The sequence below is a fragment of the Musa acuminata genome, chromosome BXJ1-7 (assembly GCF_036884655.1).
Source record: "Musa acuminata AAA Group cultivar baxijiao chromosome BXJ1-7, Cavendish_Baxijiao_AAA, whole genome shotgun sequence".
NCBI classification, from domain to species: Eukaryota; Viridiplantae; Streptophyta; class Magnoliopsida; order Zingiberales; family Musaceae; genus Musa; species Musa acuminata.
The window spans coordinates 41,636,586-41,664,407 of record NC_088333.1 but is presented as its reverse complement, the minus strand read 5'-3'; the positions used below and the strand labels follow the sequence as shown (position 1 = coordinate 41,664,407).

Sequence of the window (27,822 nt, the reverse complement as noted above, 5' to 3'; positions counted from 1 at the left end):
TCTCAATCAGGGATCTTTTTGTAGATGTTCCTTAAATATTTTCCCCACTCGGTCCTCGGCACCGTCCTCCGCGCAGTATCCCAACGTTAGCCTCAGGGGAGACCAAGATGCCGGAGGCGGGCGGCGGCACGGCGAACCGTGGAGGCGGAGCCGATGAGTCCGAGGACATCATCGATATCCTCCCTCTCGAGCTCGTCCGATCCCAGCTGATCCCTCCCGCTCCAAACCGCCGCGGGTCGGCGATCGATTGGCTGCCGGAATTTGGTGGCGCCTCGTGGATCGCATACGGCGCCTCCTCTCTTCTCGTCATTTCCCACTTTCCTTCTCCTCTCTCCGACCACGAACGCCAACTCGGCCCATTCTTCCGGCAGGTGATCGAGCCGCCGCCTGGAGGTGAGCCCGCCGATTTGAGTGCGGTCTCTTGGTGCCCAGCGATACCGTCAGAGGGAGAGATCGCGGCGGCATTGGGAAATAGCATCTTCGTGTACTTGCCGGTCCCCGGCGGCGAATCAGGTAAGAGGGAGTGTCTTTTCGGTTTCCTGACTATTAGAATCGAGAAAATTGGAGAGAGAAAAAGGACTGAGTGGAGAGAAACCAAGCAAACTGATTTATCTCCACATGACTGTTTCTCTTTGAATCTGCTCGTTTCTTCTCTTCTTTCCTCGGGTGTTTTGGATCAAGAACTGATTAATTTCATTCCCAAAGTTTAAAGGTTCTAGATTTTCTTTGATTCTTGAATATTCAGATTGATTCTGATTACAAAATATATGCCACATGATTTAATTGGGTATCTTATATTTGAATCTATTAGTCCTTTCCTAAGATGTTTGTGCCATTGCCTCTAGCTGTGCTTGGCATTTTGCTTTACTTCATCCAAAGGAGTCAAAGCGTTCTGAGTATGTAGGTGGGTTTGTACTTGCATATTTACTGTACCATCTGGGTTGATCTTGCTTCACGCACCCAGCCAGTTTTGTCTTTCAGGATTCTGGAGGTAACAACAATTGTACTAGAAAGGTTCAGGATTAGCGCATTTCAATTGTTAGTCCTTTAGCATACTGTGGACTAAGTTCTTTTTGCTAGTGTTATAAGTAAAAAATGTCCAATAACTTGTTGCAATGTATTCATCGAATTGCTTGGAATTTTCTGTTTAGTTGACAAGCAGTGGCAGTCGGGGTTCTGTTAGCAGCAAAATAATTTCAACCATGGATAAAATTTCTGAAGGACTTTTACTTTTTTACCTGTTGTTGGTAACAAACCATAACTGAGCAACTGAAAATTTCAGGTTCCTTTTCTTGGAAGCAGACTGTGGGGTTTGTGGAGACATTTTCAATAGAGACGATTGGATGGACAGGGTCTGGTGATGGGCTAGTTGCTTGTGGTGCCGAAGTGGTCTTATGGAATAGGAAAAAGGGCTACTCTTGGGAAATGTCTTGGAAGTTGAAAGCAGAGGTGCCTCAAACTATTGTTTCTGCAACCCAGTTTGCTCAAGGGTCTGTGGCAACAGCTCCGCAAGCATTGATGCAGCATGACAAAGTTATATCCGGAGACCTTCATTCTTCAGTGTCAGACGAAACCAAGCATGTTCTAGTATATCATGATGATGGTAAATCGGGAATAACAAAAGTTCAGCTCTGTCATCCTCAACCTGTTTTGATGATTCAGTGGAGGCCATTTTCTGGGATGCAATTGCAAAAAGATGCTTTCCCTGCATGGAGGGACATGCTGTTGACTTGCTGCTTGGATGGAACAGTAAGATTGTGGAGTGAGATAGACAATGGTAGGCCTAGAAAATTCAATAAGGACATGCATGATCAGAAGCACATGAGGCGATTGTTCCATGTTGTTGCGGTGATTGAAATGAACCAGTCTTTGAAGGGAACACTTGGTAGAAACATATTTGTAAAATGGGCACTTGAACTTGGTGGTGTAATTGAAAAGGGTGAAGGAGATTGTTATTCTTTGTTATCATCTCATACTGAATGTGAGCAAATTGGCAAGTGTGAGTGGTTGATTGGTGTAGGGCCTAACTTCTCCATTACTTTCTGGGCCATTCATTGTCTTGATGATGTGTCCCCTACACGGTTTCCACGGGTGACGATGTGGAAGAAAGCAGATTTGATAGATCTTAAAGGGTCTAACTTTCTCCATTGTAATTTTTCAGAGACAATGGGCCAACCTATCCTAGTAAAAGTTGTTGCTTCAAGGTGTCGGCTTTTTGGTCCACCTTCTTCATGCTCTTTGCTTCAATTATTGCCTGATAATTCAATCAGCTGGTCACAATTGTATAGTTCATCAGAAAATACAGAGGATGGAATTTTAAGTAAGATAACAAAGGAGAGAAGTCTTTCATGCTTTGCTGGCAGTGCTCTCAGTGAGCATGGGCACACTGGGCGCATCATACAAATTGCAGTGCATCCATATAGTCGTGATATTGAACTTGCTGTTTCATTGGATTCCCATGGTTTACTTCTCTTCTGGTCCTTGTCTACTCTTTCAGAGAGCATCTTGGGTGTGCATACGCACATACATCCCATGTGGAAACTTATGGGTCATATAGATTTACCAGTTTCATCGCCTGATTGTAAATTTTCATGCTTGGTGTGGGCACCTTCAGTTTTGGAGGAGAACCGATTTCTTCTTGTGGGACATGAAGATGGAATTGATTGTTTCATGATTGAAGATTCCTTGAAAGGGGAAAGTATATTATCTCACAAAATTCTCACAATTCCATTTGGTGGTCAAACAAATGGAGCGAGTCCAGATCAAATGTTTGCAACACCTATTAGTTGCGGTGTTGGCCAATCATCTTGTTATAGTAGTTTCTCATTGCTTTGTGTATGGATTAGAAATTTTCAAACTTTATCATGGAAGGTCATCCTTCACAGGTCCGGAACCAGTGGTATACTTTCCTCTGATGTCAAAGGACTTGCTATTTCGGAAGAAGGTAGATGCACAAGTTCTTCTGGTAAATTTTATTATGCCAATTCTTTTAGGCAGTCATCGAACTTACCTACTCCCCAGTGTTGTGGTGAAGTTACCAGTGTTGCTGTAGTTTCTCCAAGTAGTTGTTTACCATCCATCCAACAAGCATCTTCTAATGATTTTCCTAGTAGTTATTTTGGATACCATATGGCCACAGGATATTCTGATGGAACTTTGAGACTATGGAGGGTTTGCCATGTGCAATCAGAACATTCTGATACGGAATATGTCCCATGGGAGTTAGCCGGTACATTTACTGCACATGAAGGTCCAGTCAACGCAGTCTCTTTAGCTAGTTTTGGCAGTAAAGTTGCTACCACCAGCATCTGTGGCCCTAACAGTACATCCAGTCTTCATATCTGGGAATCTGTAAAGTTGTCAGGTGGTGGTTCTTTTGTTTTAGAAGATGCAATATTCTTAAAAGGGACTGTTGTTGCTCTTAGTTGGTTAGCTTTAGGCAATGGTCAGACATTGCTTGGAATCTGTCTGCCAATGGAGTTGCGTATATATTCACAGAAAAGATCCTCTATTCACTCTTTTGTACATTCAGATAAGTCAAAGGAGATCCATAGTTGGTATTGTATTGCAATCACTAGTTCTTTGACCATTGTAAGAGACTTCTTTTGGGGACCGAAGATGACTGCTGTGCTTGTTCACGAGAAACATTTTTCTGTCTACAGTCAGTGGTTATTCAGATCAAATAGTCCGTGCTGTGATGATTCTGTTGCCTATGTTAATCGAATGCAAGAAAACTTGTTCTGTGCAAGTGATACTGATAGAAACATCTTCAAGACACAAGAACAATTGAAAAGTGGGAGCAGTGGAAAGATTTTTCAGCAGGATTATGCTCCTGATACTAGAAATAGGTTATTTTCCATTCTAGATATATCAAATAAATTGGATGGAACTTTAGCACTGTATCATCCTGAGGCATTGATTCAACATATCTATTCAGGTACTCTTTCAGCTCAGACAATATTTGACGTCATACAAGTTGTCATAGGCAACACATAAAAATATCATAGCCTTTGCTTTGCAACTTATGTTGGTTAAGGAACACTGAAAAACATATTATTGTCATGAAGGACAATCATCCAAATAGTCTGCAGCTTATGTTGTGAATGGACTGTCTATTTAGAAAGCAAGCAACACCATTTTCCCCTTGGGTGTGTTCTCATGAGTCATGATCACCAGTCGACCAAACCTGTTTATGCATAAATAGTTCTAATTTATTGGTTTTCTATTGTTAGCCAGTACCTCGGAAGGATTTATAACATTATCTTATGAAAATTGGCCTTTGGTTTTCAAATATTAAATTCGAACTGTTTTTTATGCTTACAACAGTCATTGTATTTTGCCTACTAACAAAGTATCCATGTCCAGATAAATGTAACATGGTCTTGATGGTTTGAAATCACTGTACAGAAGAATTAAACTCCATCAGTCACTCAATTTGATGATGATACTTCCCTTAATCTACCCCATCTGACTAGTTGGTGGAAGATGTTTAGATGATGGAAAAAGTAGTGCTGCAGGGAAGTAGCCATTAACTTCTGAAGGAGACTCTTGCAAACCTGGAAATGATTGTTATTTCTGGAAAGAAGAGACGTATTGATCTATGTAGCAACAGTAGCATAGTCATCCTACTTCATCCGATGCTATAGTTTGCTATATGCTATTCATGATCGTTTTCTCTTGGTGACGTAGCATCATATTATGCAGCATTAGAATTTTAGAGGCTTGATCATGCTCTATCCATTGCCTATTTGATTCTGACCACAATATTATTGCCTTGTTCATCAGTAGTTTTACTTTAGTTGGACAGTTGTCGATACTTCTCTTAAAGAGGAACAGAAAACAAATACACAAGGACATATTCATTGGATACACAAGAGTTGTTTTCACCATTTGAGCACTATAAACTTAAGTAGAATTGGGTATGCATGGCAATGGGGTTATAGTTCTGCAATCTGTTAGTGGCTTAACATTTGAATTATAAGTTCCTTTTGCTAATTTTTCACTTTTAGTCATCATCAAGCTCTAAGCTGACCAGACAAATGGGAAATCTTCTGTAACTTGGAACAATTTGTTCATTATCTACAAAGTGCTTTCTCAGTCCTTCCAAGTTTGATTCTGTATCAGACCACAGCTATATTAAGGGATTATAATCTATTTCAGTATTACCTCTACTTATGTGCCATTAATATGAATCCTACTTTATCTTGTCATATTTCTTCTGTTTCCTTATTCATTGCAAGATATCAATACCTTTATTTTTCCTTAGGTCATGTGTGCTCACCAGCTTCGTCCTCATTTTGTATGTTGTTAATATGGTTAACTTTCTTTCTCAAGTCTCACTTAAATGGTATGTCCCTAAATTGCCGAAAATGGTGCCCGCCAGGAAATCAGAAAAAATAATTCACTCAAAATTTATTTTCCTGATCTGATCCTAGCTTCATTGCCATAGGTTCTGTGAGAATATTCTGTTATTAATATTGATTATTATTTTTCGAGGAATATACTCATGGAAAAGGATATTATACAAAAAATTATAATGCATAAGGAATCAGTGAATATCATTTAGTTTGTATTGGTCTTGGATTATTAAATTTGTGCTGAGAATATTATACATATATATAGATATTAATTTGACATTAAAAAACTATAATGCTATTAATAATCTGGTTTTATGCTTTTCTCTGTTTCATCTAGTTTTATTGTGGTGACATTGAGCATTAGGCCATGACTAACTCCTGCCTGAGCTTCAAAGGTTTCACTTGTAAGATGTTGTTCATACTTCATACTACTGTTGAAACAATGATCACTTGTTGCAGGTAACTGGAAACGTGCAAAAGTTATTGTGAAACATTTTGTTAAATGTGTTAGTTGTAGTAAAACTTCATCTTCCATTATGAAGGGCAATCAATGTGGAAAATCTTCCTATAATGTGCCTGAAGTTCACTTGTCTACATACTTTGAGGATAATAACTCTGTAAATTCATCCAGTGAAAGGTTATTTTGGGGTCAGGGTACTACTTCAGAAGAACCTACTTTGCATTTTCAAGGAAACAGTCTCCAGTTGCTAGACAGTAAATTAGAGGCTAACACTTTTGGGAGAATTTCAACTGCTGATGAAAAATCTGAAATCATGGATCTCATTGAAACTCTTGAGAAATCTGATGGAATTGCTGGTATGACAGATTTGGAGAAAACCCAAATACTTGTGATTCTTGATCTTCTGAATGAAATCAGTGATGCAAGAGCTACTTCAGCCTATAAAAGCCTTGATGAAGCCGGGCGTAGGTATGTTCAAATAAAAAGAGTAGAAGTGATTTTCTAAGATATCAAATTTATTCTTATACTTTGTGAAGTGTCTACCTTGTATGTACAAATACAAATACGAAGTCACTGATTTTGGGATTGTTTGTCATAATATTAACAATGTTTTTTTATTTCTCCAAAGGTTCTGGGTTTCTGTGCGATTTCAACATCTATATTTCATTCGTAAGTTTGGAAAGATAGTTGCTGAAGAGCTTGTCATCAACTCTAGGTTGGCTGCATGGGCCTTCCTATCTGATTGTCAAGATGATCTGCTTAGTTCTGTTTTATCCACGGAGCCATCTTGGTTAGAAATGAGAAATTTGGGTATAGGGTTATGGTATACAAATGTATCACAGCTGCGAACAAGGGTATATTACTTAATTCCAAACTGTCATGTCAGATTGATTGCTTGGTCTTACATTATCTATTTAGCATAATTCTGCAGTTACTATTTATAAACATCATAGATCTGCAGCTTTTGTAATCTCACATTGCTATGAAACAAAATATGAAAATACTAGTATTCAAACAAATTGTACCACTGAAATCATTCTTTCGACCTAAAAATGCAGCTCTTTTGATTATGTGGGTTGTTGAATATTATTGAACAAGTTGGTCCATTGTTTTATAGTGTGCCATCCCTTTACTGAATTTCTGGGCATGTGTTTATATTCTGATAATGTTATGTAACTTTCTGGAAATTCTGTTTGATTGTTCATTTTAATTGCTTTTATTCTTTTGCATAATCATGCTCCAGATCTTCCTGACTAACATAATATATTTGACCATATAGATGGAGAAGCTGGCAAGATCGCAATATCTGAAAAACAAGAACCCTAAGGACTGTGCACTTTTGTATTTAGCACTCAACAGGCTTCAAGTTTTGGCTGGCCTTTTCAAAATTAGCAAAGATGAGAAAGACAAAGTTTTGTTTGGATTTCTTTCACGTAATTTCCAGGTTTGTCAGTGTAATTGTGCATAATATACTCCTTTTTGCTCTAGGGCATTGTGTGAAGTTTGCAAGCACTTATGTAGTATCTTATTTTGCATTAAAAATGACATTTTGGGGGCATGGATCTTCCAAGTTCCAAGTTTGTTTTATAAAAGCTGATATATTATGCTCATGTGGAAAGTGGTGCAAAACATTGTACTGCCTTTTTGAGAGTGCATTTTCACTGATTTAGGAAGAGAAGAACAAAGCTGCTGCTCTGAAGAATGCTTATGTTTTGATGGGAAGACATCAATTGGAGCTCGCAATAGCTTTTTTTCTGCTAGGTGGAGATCCTTCCTCTGCTGTCACTGTTTGTGCTAAGAACCTTGGGGATGAACAACTAGCTCTTGTTATTTGTCGGCTCATTGAAGGTTATGGTGGTCCATTGGAGAGGCAACTCATATTAAGCATCTTGCTTCCCAATGCATTAGAGAAAGGTGACTACTGGCTTTCCAGCCTACTTGAGGTATGTGTTATATAAGCATCCTAGTTTTTATTTTCTCATTCTCCCAGAAATTTCCAATTGTTTCTATGTCAAAATTCTATAGCCTGTTAATGCTAACATAATTTTGCATGGTCAGTGGATATTGGGGAATTACTCACAATCAGTTAAGAGACTAGTTGATTTTCGGACAAAACATGTCAGCTGTAATTTAGTTGCTTTGCACAATCATGCTTTCTTATCTGATCCTGATATTGGTCGGTACTGCATGATACTTGCCACCCGAAATAGTTTCAGATGTTCTGTTGGTGAGAATGTCGCAGCAGCCTTTTCTAAGCTTGCAGCATTTTTGGCCGCAAGTGCCTTGAACAGATGTGGAATCCCTGTAAGTTCTATCTAAGTTGGATTTGCATATTCATTTTGTCTGTTCAAATTGTGTTGCTGAATTAGTAACTCTTCTTTCTACAACTTATTTGTATCATTTATGCATCTGCTGTATCTGATATGGGACATATGTTGTGATTAACTTTGGATATTGGATTCAGTTTGTGACGAATCTAATATATTTTCATCTCTCCAAGCAAACACGGAATCACAGATACAGTTCTTTCTCGCTCATTGATTCAGATTTTGAACATGAGCCTTCTGTAGTTGACGAAATCATTTTGGAAGTCGAAATTCAATATCTTATCTTATCAAACATTTTCCACTCTATTCAAATTCTGACAATTGATTAAATTCTATGGATTTGTGAAACTGTTGCAGTATTTAAGTATTAACCTAACCAGGCTTGATCAAATGTTTATAGTCAGTATATTGTTGATGTCTCATTCTATCTGAGCTAATCCTGGATTTCAGGGCCTGTGGCGGATTTGCTAGGTCCAGAATAGATTCGGTAGAATGTGCACTTTTTATCTGTCTTTTGATGCCAAGGAAAATTAATACACGTAACTTGTACATAACTCCTGCGGTTTACGTGAAAATGATGAATATTTTGGAGATTTGAGACTAGCAATATATGGCCAAGTCACGAAATTGTAGTAGGCTAATGGTTTCTCCTGTCAATACATCACAATTAGTTAGAAGGGTTTGATTATAGTGAATTGACATGGGAACTAAAATGATATCTCATTATTTTGCTGTTATAAAAGATAGTTTTAGGTGAAAGATCATTACAGGCTAATAATTCACTAGATTGTAAATAAGGTTTATTTTTCTTGTAATATTTTGATGAAAGATGTTCCTACTGAACTTGTAAATGTTATAAAGCTCTGTGAACTTTTATGATAAGATATTTGGATAGTCCCCAGTTTTGTTGCACTATTATGTGATATAATTTCTTCTTTGAAATGATTTATCAAACTGCGCATATGTAAAACAAAAAGAAAAGGTTACTGGAATTTGGGAACTTCCCTAGATACTCTGTGATATCTTCTAATCAGGAATCAGTTGTTTGGTGATTGCTTTTATCTTTATTGCTCGAGTTGTTTTGTGCTTAATAGCTTATGAGAGAAAACATGATTTTGGTCATTGAGGCTGATAAAGTGTCTTTTTGTTTGTCTAAGCTTGATGCACTTGAATGCTTGTCATCTTCTTTAAGCATTGAAGGTATGGACCACAAGAATATGTCAGGTGTTGAAAATCATGATCTTTTTCAAGGAATACTGAATCCATTCTCTAGTGATGCTTGCAACTGGCTACTAGAAAGTGTGGCCCATCAGTTGGAGCTGGATGTTAAACTAAATATGGCATTACGATACATATCAAGCTACTTGAGAAATCACCCAAGATGGCCATCCATTAACCTATCAAAATTCAGAAAAGTAATTAGCTCTGACTATGTTGCTTATCAAGATGAGGAGTTTCAGCAGCTGAAGCTTGATCTGGGCATGATAATATCAATGTTTGACAGGAAATTCTCACTGAGGCCAGTTGGCTTAGCTAACATGGTAATTTGATATATTACCAAGACAGTTTTCTTTTGCTTTTTCTTTCTTCTTTGATCTGTAATATTTACATCTTCAAGTTTCACATCAACTAATGACATTTAAAGGTATGTCTCTCATGACAGTAAAATTGTGATTTGCCTATGCAGGTACTACTTTTTGCCGACAACAAGGGATTGATTTTTCTTGGTTACCTGCTCTTGTATGTCAAAAATTCTCTAGAAGGTGAAGATAATCACCGTACTCTTGACATGGTTTTGGATCCTGCTTTGATCAGGCTTCTGTTTAAGGCCACCGAGGAGATCTTATGTTTTCTGGCTAGGTTTGTTGTGTCGATCAATTTTACTTATTCAATGCTGAATCCAGTTTGTGACAGTAACACGAAATCTAGAGAGCATAGTCATGATCAGCTACTTAGTGTGTTTTGTTTGCAGAACATGTTATACTTGATCAATATTTTCAGGCTAATCTTTAGTTGTCAGAAAAAAATTGTTCCAGAAGATCTCACTTTGTGGTCTTTGGTTTTTGATCTTCTTGAATTTTATGTAAACTTTGCTTCTGCATGCATTAGAAGAAATATTAAAGAACTGATTCTGATGATTCATCCTATTGTAAATGCATTTATCAATGATGAGGTCTCTTTTGAAGTTGCATATGGGAAACTGAGGGAACTTTCACGTCAGACTTCACTATTGGTTCATGATGCATCAAATGATGAGGTTGGATTCATTTCTGACTCTGGATTTCAACAAAAACATTCAGAAGTACGTGAGTCTTCAATTCCAGAAGATGAAAGGTGGCAAATATTAGGGGTTTGTTTATGGTTGCACATGTTGAACTTTACAAAGCTTGGACTCAGCAAGTTTCCAGCGAATGAAGAGTGTTACGATGTTAGAAGTATAAAAAATGTGATCGATACATTTCCTTTTGCTAGTGCAAATTCACTAGTAAATGCACTCAGATATGTCTCCTCTTCTTTGGTAAAACTACTCGCTTCATTCCTTAAACAGAAAGCATTGAAAGGTTCACCAGTTAATAGTATTGTTTGGTTGGATGAATGTGCTCGCTCCCATCCGTGCTCATTACAGAATTGTCTAAATCAGGGACTTGATTCTTTGCAACTGCCTGACAATGAGCAGCAGCCATCTTTGAAGATATTGTGGGATGTTTCTGTCAGTCCTTCTGAAATATGTGCGTATTTTGCTAAAGAAAAAGTTGGCTCTTTTCCCTGTAATCATCAGAATCAGTTTGCTTCCTGGAAAGATGTGCAGAGGAATATTTCCTCTGAGAATGAGAATGCTGATTCTTTGGACAATAGAGAGGGAGAAAAGATTGGTGGTAATGGTCTTTATAAAGAAACCAAATCAGGACATGATGGTACAATTTTGGACAAGGATATTTTTCTTGAAACAAATAGGAAACACTTAGGTCCCAGGGGAGATGTTACTTTCTTCAACAACCCAAAAGAAGTTATGAAGAGAAGTGGGGAACTTTTTGAGGTATATTTTTCTTTGCTAAATCTTTTCTCCCAAAAAGCACAGAACATAATATCTGCAAGTTAAGCATCATGGTTATAAAAGCAGGTTAAAAATGTTCTTTTCGATGCAGGCTATATGCTTTAACTCCATCAATGAGAATGAAGTTGCACTTGCAAGCAACAAAAAGGTAACTTCTTCCTTGCATATAAAGCATGATTTGTGATCTGTCTTGTGAAAGGAGAATTCTAGAACCTAAAAATTTGTTCTTATTTATGGCTATATTCTCTGTGAAGATTTGTTTGATTATGGCATGACACAATTTTTACTTTTATAAGAGTATTATAATTTGTAGAACTGGGTTTTTCTTCCTGGTAATGAAGAACCCTGCTTTTGTGTTTTAACAAATACTATGTAGAAAAATCAGATGCCCACTGCTTGATGTCCATTGACTTGGTTGTTGGCTATGTTAACCCACCCCAATGAAAAATCAATCCATCAAGATCGACAAGTGCTGAAGCTTTTTTATTTTACTGGTTTTTTTTCAACTATAATCCTATACAATGATTTAAAAAGCGCTAGGCGCCAAAAGGCGCCAAGGTCAAAAAATGCCCGAGGCGCTAGGCGCTCGTCCGAGCGAAGCGAGGCGCTAAAATATAAAAATATATAATATAATTAATAAATATAATTATTTAAATTTTTAAATAAAAATATGCTATTAAATTAAGAAAATCTATTAACAGTATTGAAAATTAATCATTTCAAATAAACTTAATATTAATAGTATACTGTATACTGAGCCTGCTGACTGAGAAACGAGGAAGCAGCGGTGAGCGGCGAGAGGTGACAGCGGCCAGCGGCGAGCAACGGTAGCGGCAGCGGGAAAGGGAGCAGGAGCGATGAGCAGCGGGAGGCGCGAGCGGCGACAGAGGCAGCGTTTGCGAGCAGCGACAGGAGCGACGAGCAGCGGGAGGCGCGAGTGACAACAGAGGCAGCGTTTGCGAGCAGCGACAGCGGTGAGCAGCGAGATCGGGATCGGGATCGGGATCGACAGCGGGTTAGGGTTGGGTAAGGGTTATATCGGTTTAGTTGGTTCGATTGAACCAACTAACCAACCGAACCAGGACCGAACCAGACCTAAAATCCTGGTTCGGTCGCCTTGGTTTACCCAGGCGCTCGCCCGAAGCGCCCAGCGCCTGGGCTCGGGCGAGCGCCCAGGCGGCGCCTGTTTGAAGCGCGCCGCCTGGGAGATTAGCGAGGCGCTCGGGCCTCGCCTCGCCTCGCCCGAGTGCCTTTTTCAATCACTGATCCTATATGGATGAAATGTTTTTGTGTCATATAATCTGGAGTCTGGAATATATCACCTCATGTTGGACAAAAGTTGATGACTATCAATTTTCTTCTGATTTTTCTTTAATGCATGCATTTGTCACATGGATTTGACCTGTTTACTTGTGTGATGTTACCAATTTTCTAGACCGAAATTCTCCTATAGTACATAGAAAAGAATTAGCTTACTATCAAAACTTCAGCAGCTTTAGTACATAGAAATTCTTTACTAGTCCAACCAAGTTCCAGCACACAGACTTTCTAATTTCGCTCAGTCCGGCTCCAAGTTGAGCTTACCATCTGGTATTCATACCACACCATGGTGGTAGACTACTACCCGTTACCTCTTTCATTCTTTTTTTTGTCTTTTACTTCTCCTCCTCCTCCTCTACCCCCTCTTCCTCCTCCTCTGCCTTTTTCTTTCCCTATATTTGTTCTCCTCTTTCTGCTTCCTTCTCCTCTCCTCTTCTTTCTATTTGGTCTGTCATTTGTGTTGACTAGTATGCCAGCATACGGTGTGCCAATATGCAATATTCCAGTATGTACCATACCAGTCTTGTCAACAATCAGTATGGATCTTGGACCAAAACTTAAAACCTTGCTCTTTTGTTCAAGACATATTTGTTCCCTCGGAGTAATATAATATTTTTTTAAGGACTTATAGAGGATACACGCTTGTCATTATTCAATTTGTGGATAGGTGGATCTTTGGGAAATTTGGGGTGTCTTTCAAGATTTTAGTAAATGAATATTGTTGAATCTTTTGCTCCCTCACTCCCCTTTGTGTTTCAATATCTTTAACCTTCACACCCTTTCATATGAGTGTTGTCATATACTCTTCCTGAATATGGCTCGACACCTCTATGCATACTATGTGTGTCACTCTGTGGGCCCTGATGAATTGGTAATGGGAGATTGTAGAGCATAACCCAAAATTTCTTTGGCACATTTGGCAATATTTTGTGACTAACCATCAAGTTCATGTCTTTTAGCTGAGGCACAATTTGGCGCAAAAGAGAAATACCAGAATGTAAACAGCTAGTTATTGGATAGAAATTTATACCTTGTTTTCTCCAGTTTAGGCTCATGTAATTATGGAGTAATGCTCCAAAACTTGCTGTATACATGTGAAAAGGGGCATGAAATAAATCATTTTGCAAACTTCAGTGGATTGGAGTAATACTGTAAAACAACAACAAAAATTTACATTTGACGAGATGGTGCAGATGGGGTGGGAGTAATTCCCTGTAAATGCCCGTATCCTGGTTAAGTGGATTGCAGTTATTCCTGTATACTTAAGTTCTTGGTAATATATGTAATTCAAAAATTACAAAAATATAGCATTTCTGTTAGATCTACAATTACTTGTCAGTATCACAGGCCTTCATCCTTACTTAAAATGGTCTGCATGTTTATTCATGTCATACAGATATTTCCTTTCTTCTTTTGGGTTATGATACATGATTTAGGTGGTTCCAAATTGCGGATCTTGGTGTTGGCTGTATTGTTGTACACTTGTACTTACTGTGTCAGCAACTATTCATCGAGTATCAAGGGTGCATCATGTGTTCTGTTCATGAAGAACTGGCAACATGCATTCTAGCTAGTTTAGGCACAGGAGAACATGGCATTAGTGGTATCTATTATGTACTGTTCTATTGGCTGTCACTGTACAATCAGTCATGGGTAAGATATGTGGCACCAAAAGCATTCTGATCCTTTGAATTATATTGTACTTTTATTTTTGAAGATTGATAGTATAAAATAATTGATATTAGAAATATTGGAAATTATGTCTGTGGTTTCATTATTTTTATTTCGGTGATATCTTGACACCTCATTGTTTATGGTTATTATACCAATTAACTGGTTATTTTTAGGGGCTCATTTTCTTCAACTTGGAAGATAAGGAACATTTCAGGCAACAAGCAGAGTATATCTGGTCAGTTTCTGATTGGCCACAAGATGGGTGGGCTGGTTGTGAATCTACACCTGTTCCTACATATGTTTCTCAGGGCATTGGCCTTGGGAACAAAAGAGGGGCACACCTTGGTTTGGGTGGTGCGACAATTGGCGTAGGCTCTTTGGCAAGACCAGGAAAAGACCTGACTGGTGGTGGAGCATTTGGAATACCAGGTTATGCTGGTATTGGAGCTGTAGGTTTAGGATGGGGAGAAGAAGAAGATTTTGAGGAGTTTAGAGATCCTCCAGCTACAGTTGAAAACATTCACTCACGAGCATTATCACGTCATCCCTCGATGCCTTTCCTTTTAGTTGGATCTAGCAACACACATGTCTACCTCTGGGAGGTAATAATTTTCTTTGATAATGCCAAATTATCTGTTGTGTTATTTGATTCGGATATTTTGAAGAGAACTTTTTATTAATCAAGTTCTTAAACTTGTTAAGACACTGATAGTAGTATCTGTGAAAATTTCAAGTTTATCCTGTCAAAGTTCTTTTTGGTACTATCGATGCTCTATCACCAAGTTAAAAAAAAATTATTTGCAGCATCTTCACTCGCATATTCCTTCTTATAACTTGGATTTTATGATTAAAATATGTTTCCTTCCTGACAAATGGTGATAGAATCTATTAATACAAACTAGAAAGCAAGGATTGAAATTTCGTACCATACCAAAATTTCAAGACATATTCGGTATGGTACGGTACTGTATACTGAGCGATATATTTTGATATACCGCTCGGTATATATATATATATATATATATAGGTAAACTCGAGCGACGTCGCAGATTAAAAAAAAAATTGCGACGTCGCCCGTGGCGACATCACCTCTCTTCTCGGGTGACATTGTCGAGGTGACGTCGTAGATAAAAAAAAATGACGTCGCAGATTAAAAAAAAATTGCGACATCGCCGAGGCGACGTCGCTCGAGAAGAGAAGAAAAAAAAAAATCTTCGCCTCTCTCCGCCCCTCGATGCCGATGCCTCTTCTCCCGCGCACGGATGAGAAGTCGCCAATAGACGAAGAGGAGAGCGGCGATCTCCAGGTTCTCCCTTTCTTTTGCTATTTCTTTCTTCCCCTTCTCCCTCTTCTTTCTTCTCCCTCGATCACCGTTGACGATACCGTTTGGTAGCGGGCGGTCCGTGTGTCGGTCTGCTGATGGACCAGTACGAACCGCCTGGTACGGGCAGTATCATTCGGTATTGCAGACCTTGCTGGAAAGTATTTAATTTAAGTTCCACAAGTTGTCTCTGCCTTAGTTTGGATTAATATTGATCCATCAGAGTTGGATTCTTATGAAAAATACATTAAATTCCTTATTATATATGGCTAATTGTGACTCATCGGATGCTTTATCTTGTAAGTAATTTCTGTACATATGTTTATATGTAGCCTATGTAATCATTTTGGTTAGAGAGAAATATGAAATTCTACAGAAATATGTTGACGTACTCATTGCTATTTGTTATGGTTACTCATTGATCCATTAGATTTTTTTTCCTTGTATTTTCGTATGCATGATATTTAGCATTGCTATTTATATATATGTTTTCATCTATATTCATCTACGTGCATCATAAGTTTCTTCATTTCTTTTTTTTCAGAATCTTTGCATTGTTTATATTTTTGTGCTCTTGCTTTGGGGTTTCAATCATCTTTCTAAATTGCAACTTTTACGAAATACAAAATTTGTTTAATTGTTCATAGTCTCTGTATTCTGCCTCTCCTCTCTATTTCTTCTTGTCTTTTGATTTAATAATCATGTGACTCTATGATAGATTCAGTTTCATCCTCTCCTTATAAAGGGAAAAAATATGGGTAGAATAGTAAAATTCAAAATGTGTATTCTGGATGGGTTTGATGGAGTCGAAGGGCACTTATGGAGTATTATATGTCTTACTATCTTTGACGAGGTCACAAAATCCAAGGTTTTTAATCTAGTATTGTATTGGTGTACTGAGCCTTGCTCGGTACAGTACGTACTGATGTACCGAGCGGTTTGCCAGGGCATATTGAGTGGAGAACACGAAGCAACTTAGGGTTTTTGTATTTGATCGTGGACACAGAGGAGAAAAACTCCCCCCACCGACGGGCGAAGTGCCTTGGGGTTGACTGGTGCATGCACGAGGGGGAGTGGCGGAGAGGGAAGGCTTCCGGAAAGGGAAAGTTCTCATGGCCCTCCAACGCGACCTTCATAGGAGAGCTCCGTTCCAATCGGATAGAAGGCTTCGGGACCTTCACCGAGTTGGAGGGCAACGCTTGCCTTGGCGACACAGAGCACAAGTTTAGATACAAGTGGTACACCAATGACAACTATCATGAGGGCGGCTAGTGGTGCAACCTACAGGAGGGTTGCGACCGATACGTGTGGCGGAGTGGAAACCAGTACATTAGTGAGTGGCCGAATGACGTAATATCCGACCGTGGGGCGCTCACCTGGGCTAATGGCAATCACTACGACGGTCATTGGGAGAATGTTGTGCCGAAGGGGAGGGGCGTGTAAGCTTGGTTGGACGACAACTGCTTTATAACGCCCGGTACAGGTTGGTAACAATCGAAATTTTGATCGTTACCACCTGGTACATTCCCGTATCACCTGATATAGGGCCAAAAACCTTATACCGCCTGGTAGCAAGCTGTCCACGTGCCGGTCTATTGGCGAACCGGTACATGTACAAAATTAAAAACCCTGGCAAAATCTAGTGGATATTAGATTGTTGAGGTCGACGGTATAAAGCATGGATAAGGCTTGGAATAATTTGTTTATGGGTGCAGTATAAGTTCTTCTAAGCACAAGTTCTGTAAATTGATTAAAATGATGGTCACTGTCTTCAGAATCAAGTGGAAGACTTGTTCGAAGAACTTGGTCAACAATGGGTAAATTCATAAAAAGATGGACAAGATGGTTTTGATAGTTTTGATGATTTTTTTATGGTATTAATTTTAATAATTCTTCTTCCCAGTTTATTTGTCAATTTGAATAGGTAGAAGTATTATATGTAAAATAAGAGTAGGATACAGTGTTGCTTAAATAATTGGTCGACTATCAATATCTGAGGCTTATTTGTAAATATTTTATGACAGTATAGGTTTGTTTGAAGTCTAGTAGATTCTTTACTAGCTACATAGGTGAGCCAAAATTTACTTTCTGAATTGTAATAGTTTCAAAAGAGATTATGTTTTGACCTGGGGAATTCAATTATTCCCTAGTGACTTGGTTTGGTTCCATAATGTCAGGTAAAACACATACATGTGGACCTATTTTTAATGCTTGAATTATTCTGTTCTCATGTTTTGAAATTTATCTTGTCTAATTATTGATAATATTTACTTTCTCATGTTTTGATATTTATCTTGTCTAATTATTTATAATATTTACATGCATTTTGTATGATAGCATAAAAAATACTATACAAACCTTTTATTTCTATGGCGTTTTTCATATCTATCCCTTCAAAGTTTGGAAATACATATTTGCTCCTCCAAATTTTAATATTTCACTTATATCACATCAAAAATGTATATTTTTCGTACATGACCATCTAAATATTTAAATATTTTATATATGTCACTTCTGTTAACAATTCCTCCAATAAATTCAAGTTAATTACTATTAATCATGGTTATCATTGATTTTTTTTTTAAGTAAAATTTTAAATAACTAAAATATCCTTTATTTCTTTCTTTAATTATTTGATCTCTCATGTTCCTCAACATTTTGAAGGGAATATTAATGTCACTTTGTGAATGCCATTATGCTAACAGTCAATTGGCAGATATTATGTCATTGGGAAGATTTGAGCTTTGCAAGTATACATATGCTAAACTTGAATTGAGAGGGGCAAATAGGAAAATCATAAACTTACTTGCTTTGTTAATATTGCATTTTGCAGTTTGGGAAAGACAGAGCTACAGCAACCTATGGTGTGCTTCCTGCAGCTAATGTGCCACCTCCTTATGCACTTGCATCAATATCTGCATTACAATTTGATCACTATGGGCACAGATTTGCTACTGCTGCATTAGATGGCACAGTATGCACATGGCAACTTGAGGTGGGAGGGAAGAGCAATGTACACCCGACAGATTCTTCCCTCTGCTTTAGCAATCATGCATCGTATGTACCTCCTGTTCTAGGCAAATTTTTTCCAGTACTATGAAAATCAATATGAACATTGCATCATTCTTTATGATTTTAATTGATGGGTTGAAACTGTTCCCAGGGATGTTGCATACGTGGCCACTAGTGGGTCAATTCTTGCTGCTGCTGGGTGTAGCACAAATGGTGTCAATGTTGTTTTATGGGATACTATGGCCCCGCCTGCCACATGCCAAGCTTCTCTATTTTGTCATGAAGGTATAGCCCAAGTTGGTATTTCAAAAACATTAACTTTATCTAAACCTAGATGTGAAAGCTTATTGTTATCAGGGTACAAGAAGAGTATCATGCAAGGTTATTAATATGGGCCTCTCACCTTCTATCTAAACCTAATTAATAGGAGACAGTCAAATGCATACAAATTTGAAAACTTATTCTAAATTTCTTATTCGGGTACAAGAAGAGCAGCATGTGAGGTTCTAAATTTCGATCTATAGTTGTGACAACTCATAACTTCATATAGGAGCAACTTTCCTCTTGGTTGCTACATGCCTATTATGTCATGGTACTATTTTATAGGTTTTCTTCCTAATTTATATGTTATGTATACTCCTGTCATGTAAATCATCCTGGTTTGTAGCATTTGTAAGTATCATTTCAGATCTTGATGATCGGCATATATGGTGTTTGCACTTTGTACTACTCTTTCAGTCTTATTAACTATGTAGTTAACAGTTGTGGACTTGGTAGTTGGTACTACTGATGGGTAAAGATTAGGCAGATCAGATATCTGGTCACAAAAGCCTTGACACAAAATAACCAAAGAGATACCAACACCAAAAGCAAGTTGCTCATCTAGCCGGCCAGTTGTGTGACAAACTGGCTCTTTTGCCTACCTAGATGGGATCTCTCTCTGGCCTATATCAGGCACTCATTCCTATATATTGATAGAAAGACCTTTGTCAAATACTGGATGTAGGGATCTTATTTTCTCTGCTGTTTACTTCTATACCTACTGCTATATAAACTTTCAAACTTTAACTGCACAAGAGCTATAGCTTATTTTACTGACCAGATAAACTTTTCACATGTAAGACATACCTTCATAATCAAAACAATTCAGATGTATTTGAGACTGTGCTGAACTGTTGAAGCTGCAGAAACCTATTCGCTGATAGCCACAGTGGAATTATATAGTGATTTAAAAAGGCGCTCGGGCGCTCGCTTAGGCGCTCGGGCGAGGCGAGGCGAGGCCCGAGCGCCTCGCTTCACTTCCAGGCAGTGCGCTTCAAAGAGGTGCCGCCTGGACGCTCGCCCGAGCCCAGGCGCTGGGCGCTTCGGGCAAGCGCTTGGGTTAAACCAGGCGACCGAACCAGGATTTTAGGTTTGGTTCGGTCTTCGGTGTTTTAGTTGGTTCAATCGAACCAACTAAAACCGATATCAGCTGTCGCTGCCCAACCCTAACGCTGCTCATTGCCGCTCGCCGCTCCCGCTCCCGCTGCCTCATTACACTCCCGCTGTCGCTGCCTCCTTACACTCCCGCTCCCGTTGTCGTTGCCGCTGCCGCTTCCTCTTTTTTCAGTCAGCACCCCCTTACACTACTCTTCTTTCTTCTCCTTCTGCATAATGTTAACAGTATACAGTTAACAGTATACTGTATACAGTTAACAGTATACTAATAATAGTATTTGAATTTTGAAACTTTTTGTTAATGTGACATTATGATTTTGTATCTTAGATTTTCTTAATTTAATAACATATTTTTATTTAAATTTTTAAATAATTATATTTATTAATTATATTATATATTTTTATATTTTAGCTCCTCGCTTCGTTCGGGCGAGCGCCTAGCGCCTCGGGCATTTTTGGACCTTAGCGTCTTTTGGCGCCTAGCGCTTTTTAAATCACTGGAATTATAATCTCATTTCAATTTTGATTTTGCACATATCCTCATGTGACACTTTGAACTTGATTGCCAGTAATTTGCAGCTAGAATATTTAACTCTTGGTTAATTAATCATCCAAAACATTTCTTCATATTTCCCTTATTGTTGGAAAATCTGCATGAAAAAGCAAAGTGATGTGTTATCATGAGGAGTGATTTTCATTCCCTATCTCCAGTTTATTATTCTTTCAATCTTTTGTATCAGCTTAGTCACTAGTTATCATGAGAAACATACCGTAATTGAACCTCATGTGCAACTTAATTGATTGTAACTGTTCTCCCTGCAAACTGTTCTTGCATTCTATTATTGCAGAATGTCAAATTTGTCTTTATTTTGACCAATTTTTAAATATGCATACTTATCGACATTTCTTGAACTATTTTCCTAACAAGTTTGCTTTAATATTTTATGGTAGTTTATATTATCAGATACCATGATAAAGTTACATTTTCTTTTCCATCTGCAGTTTCTTGGATTACTTCAAGGTGTTTTCTTAATTTTTCCCACGTTTCTTTCAGTTATTTGCAGTGAAATCATGAAAAATGTACATGTTCAACATCAACTTTTGCTGACAGCGTTTCATTTTTAGACATCCTTTTGTGCATCTTACTACATGAAGTTCCAAATAAATAACTGGACTTCTGAGCTTTCATGAATCTTTTGTTTTGTTGAGAAGTATCCTTTGGTAACCAGATATCTTTTTCATATTTGTTCATCCTTTGGTATCAATAATTTCATTTACTAGTAGGTAGGTGATGAAAATCATCAACTTAGCAACCATACACCCCGATAGTTAAAGAATTATGATACATATGGAATGCAAATTGACACACTCCAACGAATTGAAATAAGATGAATCGTTCAAGATTGAAGTAAGGGAAACTATTCTAATCACTTTATCAATGAAAAATTGATAAAATAATTAGAACAATACTTTGATTCCCTTAAAACACTACAAACTAAGAAGTTTAATAAGTTGAAAGGAAAAGCAAAGATTTTTGGGTTTTGAACGTCACAAGCAGAAAGCTTGATAAGTTCCAAGATTCATGCAAGAACTTAAAAACAAAAGACTCACCAATGTTGAAAGATAATTATAATTCTAAATTACCTTCTTACATAGGAAGTCAGTCTTATTTATATAATACAAAGGCCAAGTATAAAGGAAATGAATCCATTAAATACATTAAATGACATTCATATTCCTAATTCATGAATGTAGATCACTCATTAATCTGCCTTGAATTTATTTAAATGATCATTCATGAATAATCTTACAATTCCTAAGATGGTCCAACATGGCTGAATGACCTTTATTCTTTAAAATTGGCCAAAAATTCATCATTCTCTCAAAGCTGGATTTTTTTTTTATAATTTAGACTTATTTGAATCATGTTGATCATTTTAGGCTCTTCTTGCATCCATATAACCTTGACCAAGTCTTGACTAGCTTGCTCCTTCCAAATGCCTTCCAATAAGCAAATTAAGGTTTCTTTCATCCTTTTAGCTTTAGCTTGGTCCTTTATGAATAGTTAAAGAGTCTTTGGCAGAATTATAATCAACTTGTTGGTTCATATCATTCTTAAAATAGGCTAAAAATTCATCATTCTCTCAAAGTTGGACTTTCTTTTTATGATTTGGACTTATTTGAATCATGTTGACCATTTTAGGCTCTTCTTGCATTCATAGTGTTGAATCTCGGATTTTGATGATGAAGTCAATTGTCATTTGTTATCTAATCTATGTGTTGAGATAAGTGTGCAGGATTAACTACGATGAGAGTAAGACAAGCAGCAGGAGTTGCGCCGGAGTCAAGATCATGATCACGTTGGGAGTTCAAGAGTTCGACGGAAGTTCGGACGGTCGTCGGAGGTTCAGAGAGAACAGATCCGAGAAGTCCAGAAGCTTGCCAAGCGAAGCTCGTCGGAACTCGCCAAGTGGATCGTCGCAAAGTCCAGGAGTATGCCGGATGTCCGCAGAAGGATCACCGAGGGTTATCGGTTGATCGACGGAAGTTGGCAGGAAACTCGCCGGAAGAAGCGATTGACGCATCGGAGCAAGCTGCAGAAGTTGTCTTAGAGATAATCGTAGTTAGCACGATGATTAAGCATGAAAATGGGAGGTGATCCCATTAGCTTAATCTTGGGGCAATTGGGCCCCTGAAAAGATTCAAAGTGGGTCGAATGGAGTGAACCATTCGGACCCTGATTGCACCAGGAGGTGCAACCGCCCCAGCCAGGAGGTGCAACCGCCTGGGCTGTGGGGCTGGGAGGTGCAACCGCCCCAGCCAGGAGGTGCAACCGCCAGGGCTGCACGGCTGGGAGGTGCAACCGCCCCAGCCAAGAGGTTGCACCGCCAGAGCTCAAGTTCCGAGCTCTGCCAGGCGATGCAACCACCAAGCTCAGTCTTCGAGCTTTGGCAGAGTGGTGCATCAGCCTGAGCTCAGTCTCGAGCCTTGCCAGGTGATGCATTCACCAAGCTCAGTCTTCGAGCTCTGGCAGAGAGGTGGATCAGCCTGAGCTCAGCTTGGAGCTCTGCCAGGTGATGCAACCACCGAGCTCTGTTTCGAGCTCTGCCAGGTGATGCAATCACCAAGCTCAGTCTTCGAGCTCTGCCAGGTGATGCAACCATCGAGCTCAGTCTTCGAGCTCTGGCAGAGAGGAGCAATCGGCAGAGCTCAGTCTTCGAGCTCTGCCAGGCGGTGCCACCTCTCCAGTCGAGAGGTGCAACCGCCTGATCCCAGAAATTCTGGGATTTGATCGATTTGATCGTTTTGAGCTCGAATTTTGAATTGGGTTGGGGCCTATAAATACCCCACCCATTCAGCACTGAAAAGATACAGACCTATACCGAAATTGTGATCTTTTCTGTGATTCTAAAGAGCTCAAAAGTGTTGTAAAGCCTTTAAGTCTCCTCCTTCTGTTCTTCAAGTTTTCAATTGTAAAGTGAGGAGAGAAAGGTCTGTAAAGGTTGTCTCCTAAGCCTGTCAAAAGGAGAGAAACTGTAAGAGGGAAGTTTGGCCTTCGCCCATTGAAGGAAGGCACCTAGTTGACGTCGGCAACCTCATCGGTGGAGGAAGCCAAAAGTGGAGTAGGTCAAGGCTGACCGAACCACTCTAAATCTCTGGTTTGCGTTTATTTTCGAGCACTTTATCATTACTGCAAACCTCCCTCATCACTACTGCTCTCTGCGCTTTCACGAACAAGTTCTAAGTGCTGTTCTTCCAAATCTGCATTCAGACGTAAACTCGTATTTTCATACATTACAGTTTACGTTTACGTTTGATTCTGCAGAACTGTTTTCCGTGTTTTTACGAACGAGCTTCCTTGCAGTTTACGCTTACATTTTAATCCTATTAATAACTGCAATCTGTCCTCTACGATTTTACGAACGAGTTTCAACATTTAGACGTAAAACTGCATTCAGACGTAAATCGGCTTTCTTCGCTCAATCATCAGATTTCAGTTCACGTTTACGTCTTGGTTTGAACTGCATACTGCCTTCTGCGAGTATACAAACGAGTTTCAAAGTTTAGACGTAAATCTGCGTCTAACTGCGTTTAGACGTAAATCTGCGTTTAGACGTAAAACTGCGTTTAGACGTAAAACTGCGTTTAGACGTAAATCTGCGTTTAGACGTAAAACTACGTTTAGACGTAAAACTGCGTTAAGACGTAAATCTGCGTTTAGACGTAAATCTGCATTTAGACGTAAATCTGAGTTTAGACGCAAAACTGCGCTTAGACGCAAAACTGCGCTTAGACGCAATCTGCGCTTAGACGCAAAACTGCGCTTAGACGCAATCTGCGCTTAGACGCAAACTGCACTTAGATACAAACTGAGAATTTGCTTTTGCATCATAATAGTTTTTGAACGAACGCAGCTTTTGATTTTTAATTTATTATAAGATTTCCGCTGCACTAATTCACCCCCCCCCCTCTTAGTGCTCTCGATCCTAACACATAGAACCTTGATCGAGTCTTGACCAACTTACTCCTTCCAAATGTCTTCCAATAAATAAGTTAAGGTTTCTTTCATCATTTTAGCTTTAGCTCTTGTTATGGTCCTTCATGAGTAGTTAAAGGGCCTTTGGCAAAATTTTGATCAACTTGCTAGTTCATATCATCAGGGCTTGGACCGGTGTGATACCAGTTCATACCACCAGTGTACTAGGCATCGGTATGCCAGTACGTACTAAGTTTCAAAAGGTACTAAAAAAAGTTGATAAACAAAAAACAAAACAAGTGCTTGGTACAGAGCTTGTACCACCATGTACCAGATGGGTGTACAGCCCAAATTGTTCCATGTGCCGCTAACTTGTCAAACCGGTGAATACCACCTGTACTGTACTGAATGGGTAATTTGGTCAAAAAGTTGGCTTATTGAGCTGGTAATGTCGAACTAAATTGTAATGCAGCTAGCACTACAATTTGGTACACTCTTGAAGCACTTCCTGATCTCCTATCAGAGACAGCAAGTCGATAGTACTGTTGTGCTTCCTGTAAGTATTCATGGTACTATTATCAGATTTACAGAAGACAACCGGTTATAAAATTTTAAACAATTCATTCCCTTCACCTTCAAAATACTGAGGTAAGAAAAGATGGCCTTCAACCTTTGCTTAGTTTAATACTTGCATACTTCTTTAGCCAAAGTCATTTTTTATATTATGTCCTTGGTGCAGTTGTGTTCCATACAGAATGATTTACTTCTGTACTGCAGTCATAGTCCATGCAGAATGATTTACTTTGTACATTAATTTGGTTGCTAGCTATTTTTCATCCTTATTTGTTTGTAGCAACTTTTCAGTTTTCACTTGATGTATCCTGATGACCCTGTTTGGTAAGGTTCAGACATCAAAGAACGAGTCCATGTTGACACTCATTGAGTTAATATGAGAAAGGAGGGAAGGAGGGAGGGTAAACTTCAATCCTCAAAAGCTTTCCCTTCAACATTGTCTAGTCAAGTAAATATCTCAAGGTTCGTAATACTTGAGTCAGTTCTTAAAACAATAAGGAGGCTGAATTGTCAAGTGAGCTAAAAGGGTGGCACACATGGAGTGGTTATCCATAGATCAAGTTGGATTCCACTGGCACGCTATTCACCTTGCTATATGTCATGTTATTTTTATTTTACTCGATGCTTAAAACATACATGGTTGGTTAAGAACTGTTTTGTATGTTCTCACTCGGAGGTGATGTGCAGAGCATCGATCTATAGATTTAGGAGTTGTATTCCAATGGTTCATTGGATTATTTATGTGTTTCGTATGGAGCTTTCCTTATTACACAGTCCTGATGGAAGGATCAGAGCTTAGTCTCTTTTGCTTATATTATAAATGTTGCCTAAGTAAATGCATGTAGATTTTCATTGAGGAAATAATGAACTGCTGAGCAGGCAAAAGTTGAACAAAATAAAAATTTATAAGTTATTCACATATTGATTTTGCTTAGACAAGAATATCAAGTATTAGTTGTATACCCAAATAATGCATCTTTTGATTGCGTATCTTCTTTCATTTGAAGGTGGTGCCCGTTCTATATCAGTGTTCGACAATGATATCGGGACTGGTTCTATTTCACCCATAATAGTTACAGGAGGGAAAAGTGGTGATGTTGGGCTTCATGACTTACGATACATTGCAACTGGAAAGTCTAGACGGAATAGGCATGCCAGTGAGCAAGATCTCAAGACAATGCATGATACAAACTTGGGAACTTTCAAGCATGGTGAGAATTCAAATGGGATGATCTGGTATATACCAAAGGCTCATCTAGGTACATCGGGCACCTTCTCCATATATTCTCTATAAGAATAAATTAGTTCTTTATTCTGATTTCCTATTTGGTGTTGGTAAAGGAAGTGTAACCAGGATAACGACTATCCCAAACACCAGCTTGTTCTTAACTGGTAGCAAAGATGGAGACGTGAAACTATGGGATGCCAAAAGATCCCAATTGGTTTATCATTGGCAAAAGCTGCATGATCGCCACACTTTTCTTCAACCAAACTCACGGGGCTTTGGTGGAGTTGTCAGAGTAATCTCTTAGACAGAACCTAGAACATAATTTCGTACTTTCCTATCATTAACATTACTAGATACTATCTCTCACTCTTTTATGTAGGCTGCTGTGACTGATATCCAAGTGCTTTCCAATGGTTTTCTTACATGTGGTGGAGATGGTTCTGTAAAGCTTGTCCAACTCAAATAATTTTGACAGAACAATTAACAGAAACCAAAAGAAAATCTGCTTCAGGAAGGGTTAGGCCCGAAGAACTCTGTGGTGCTTAGTTGAATTTCATTCTGTACTTCTTATATGTCAGGCGTGCAACCTGGCTTGACCAACGAAGTCTAACGGCATCAAATCATCAGTTTTGGCACCTCAAGTTTGTATATCCTTTGTCATATATCCTGACTCTTATAATCTTATGCTTTTTTTGGTTGTATTGGCTCCCTTGTGTTATGTTCTGGTTTATTTAGATTCATTGTTCAGGTGCCAATGGGATGTAAAAAATATTTTCTCGAGTTGTCTGTAATTAGGTTTACACCTATTTGTGTCGCGTTGAGAGTTGTCTGAATTATCTGAATGCCAAGCTGCTAGTAAAATGATAAAGGATACACCATACGGGACGTTCCTTCCCTTCAGTCACATCTCAGATGGCTAAACTTTCCCATGTGCCAGGAATACCAAGAATCTGGAGAACTTTTCGTGTCAGGTACACCAATCAGAACAACAATCTGCTCTCTTTGCCACCACCAGCAGCAGCAGCAGCATGTCATCAAGACAGTCCCTGGAAAATTGTGTTCTAGATCTGAAACATTCACCTGAGGAAAGCATCGAAATTGATCGCCTGGTGTTCTTCACTGTTTTAGTTAACTTAAGCTATATAGCGTGTGCAGTCATAAATTTTGGTGAGCTCTGTATATAGTTTGCATTAAGTTATCAGTGGTGATATCAAGGAGAATTATAGTCAAATATTTCATACTGCAATACATTAGTATTTCTGTAATAAATTGTCTCTATCATGATTTGGATTGTTGGCATTCTGTGTGCAGCATTTTAACATACTAATTACACTCCTGAAATGTTTATGTTATGACCTTTTGCCTTTCTTACACTTAAAAGAATGGATAAAGAAAAGTATAGCTTAAGATTGAAATCACATTATAAAGAAAAAATTAATAAATAAATCCTTCTTTATTCTTATCCAAACAGCTCTTTCGATTATGCTTAAAAGCATGAGTGCGGCCGGCCCTGCCGTTGTTGCACGTCGATAGGATTAGGCCAATCATGCAACCTTCGCATGGTCGAGCTGGCGCGGGTTC

The 27,822-nt window shown here is 38.6% G+C and overlaps 1 protein-coding gene across 3 annotated transcripts; it reads left to right on the top strand.

Moving 5' to 3' along the window:
- Nucleotides 1-27,141, top strand: LOC103992724 (uncharacterized). Of its 3 annotated transcripts, XM_009412544.3 has the most exons (16): nt 4-513; nt 1,283-3,937; nt 5,817-6,285; nt 6,446-6,671; nt 7,097-7,261; nt 7,488-7,760; nt 7,876-8,121; nt 9,302-9,685; nt 9,832-11,181; nt 11,291-11,347; nt 14,367-14,795; nt 18,348-18,571; nt 18,678-18,811; nt 26,021-26,272; nt 26,355-26,533; nt 26,621-27,141. In XM_009412544.3, exons 1-16 carry the CDS (start codon nt 108-110, stop codon nt 26,705-26,707), a joined length of 7,536 nt encoding a protein of 2,511 aa, XP_009410819.2. In that variant the 5' UTR covers nt 4-107; the 3' UTR covers nt 26,708-27,141. The 3 variants fall into 3 exon arrangements, 2 of the variants coding, with proteins under 2 accessions (XP_065049369.1, XP_009410819.2); XR_010515265.1 differs by lacking the exons at nt 26,355-26,533; nt 26,621-27,141 and adding an exon at nt 25,349-25,475 and having other exon boundaries at nt 1-513; nt 26,021-26,083; XM_065193297.1 differs by lacking the exon at nt 26,621-27,141 and having other exon boundaries at nt 3-513; nt 26,359-26,495.
- Nucleotides 27,142-27,822: the final 681 nt, after the last annotated feature.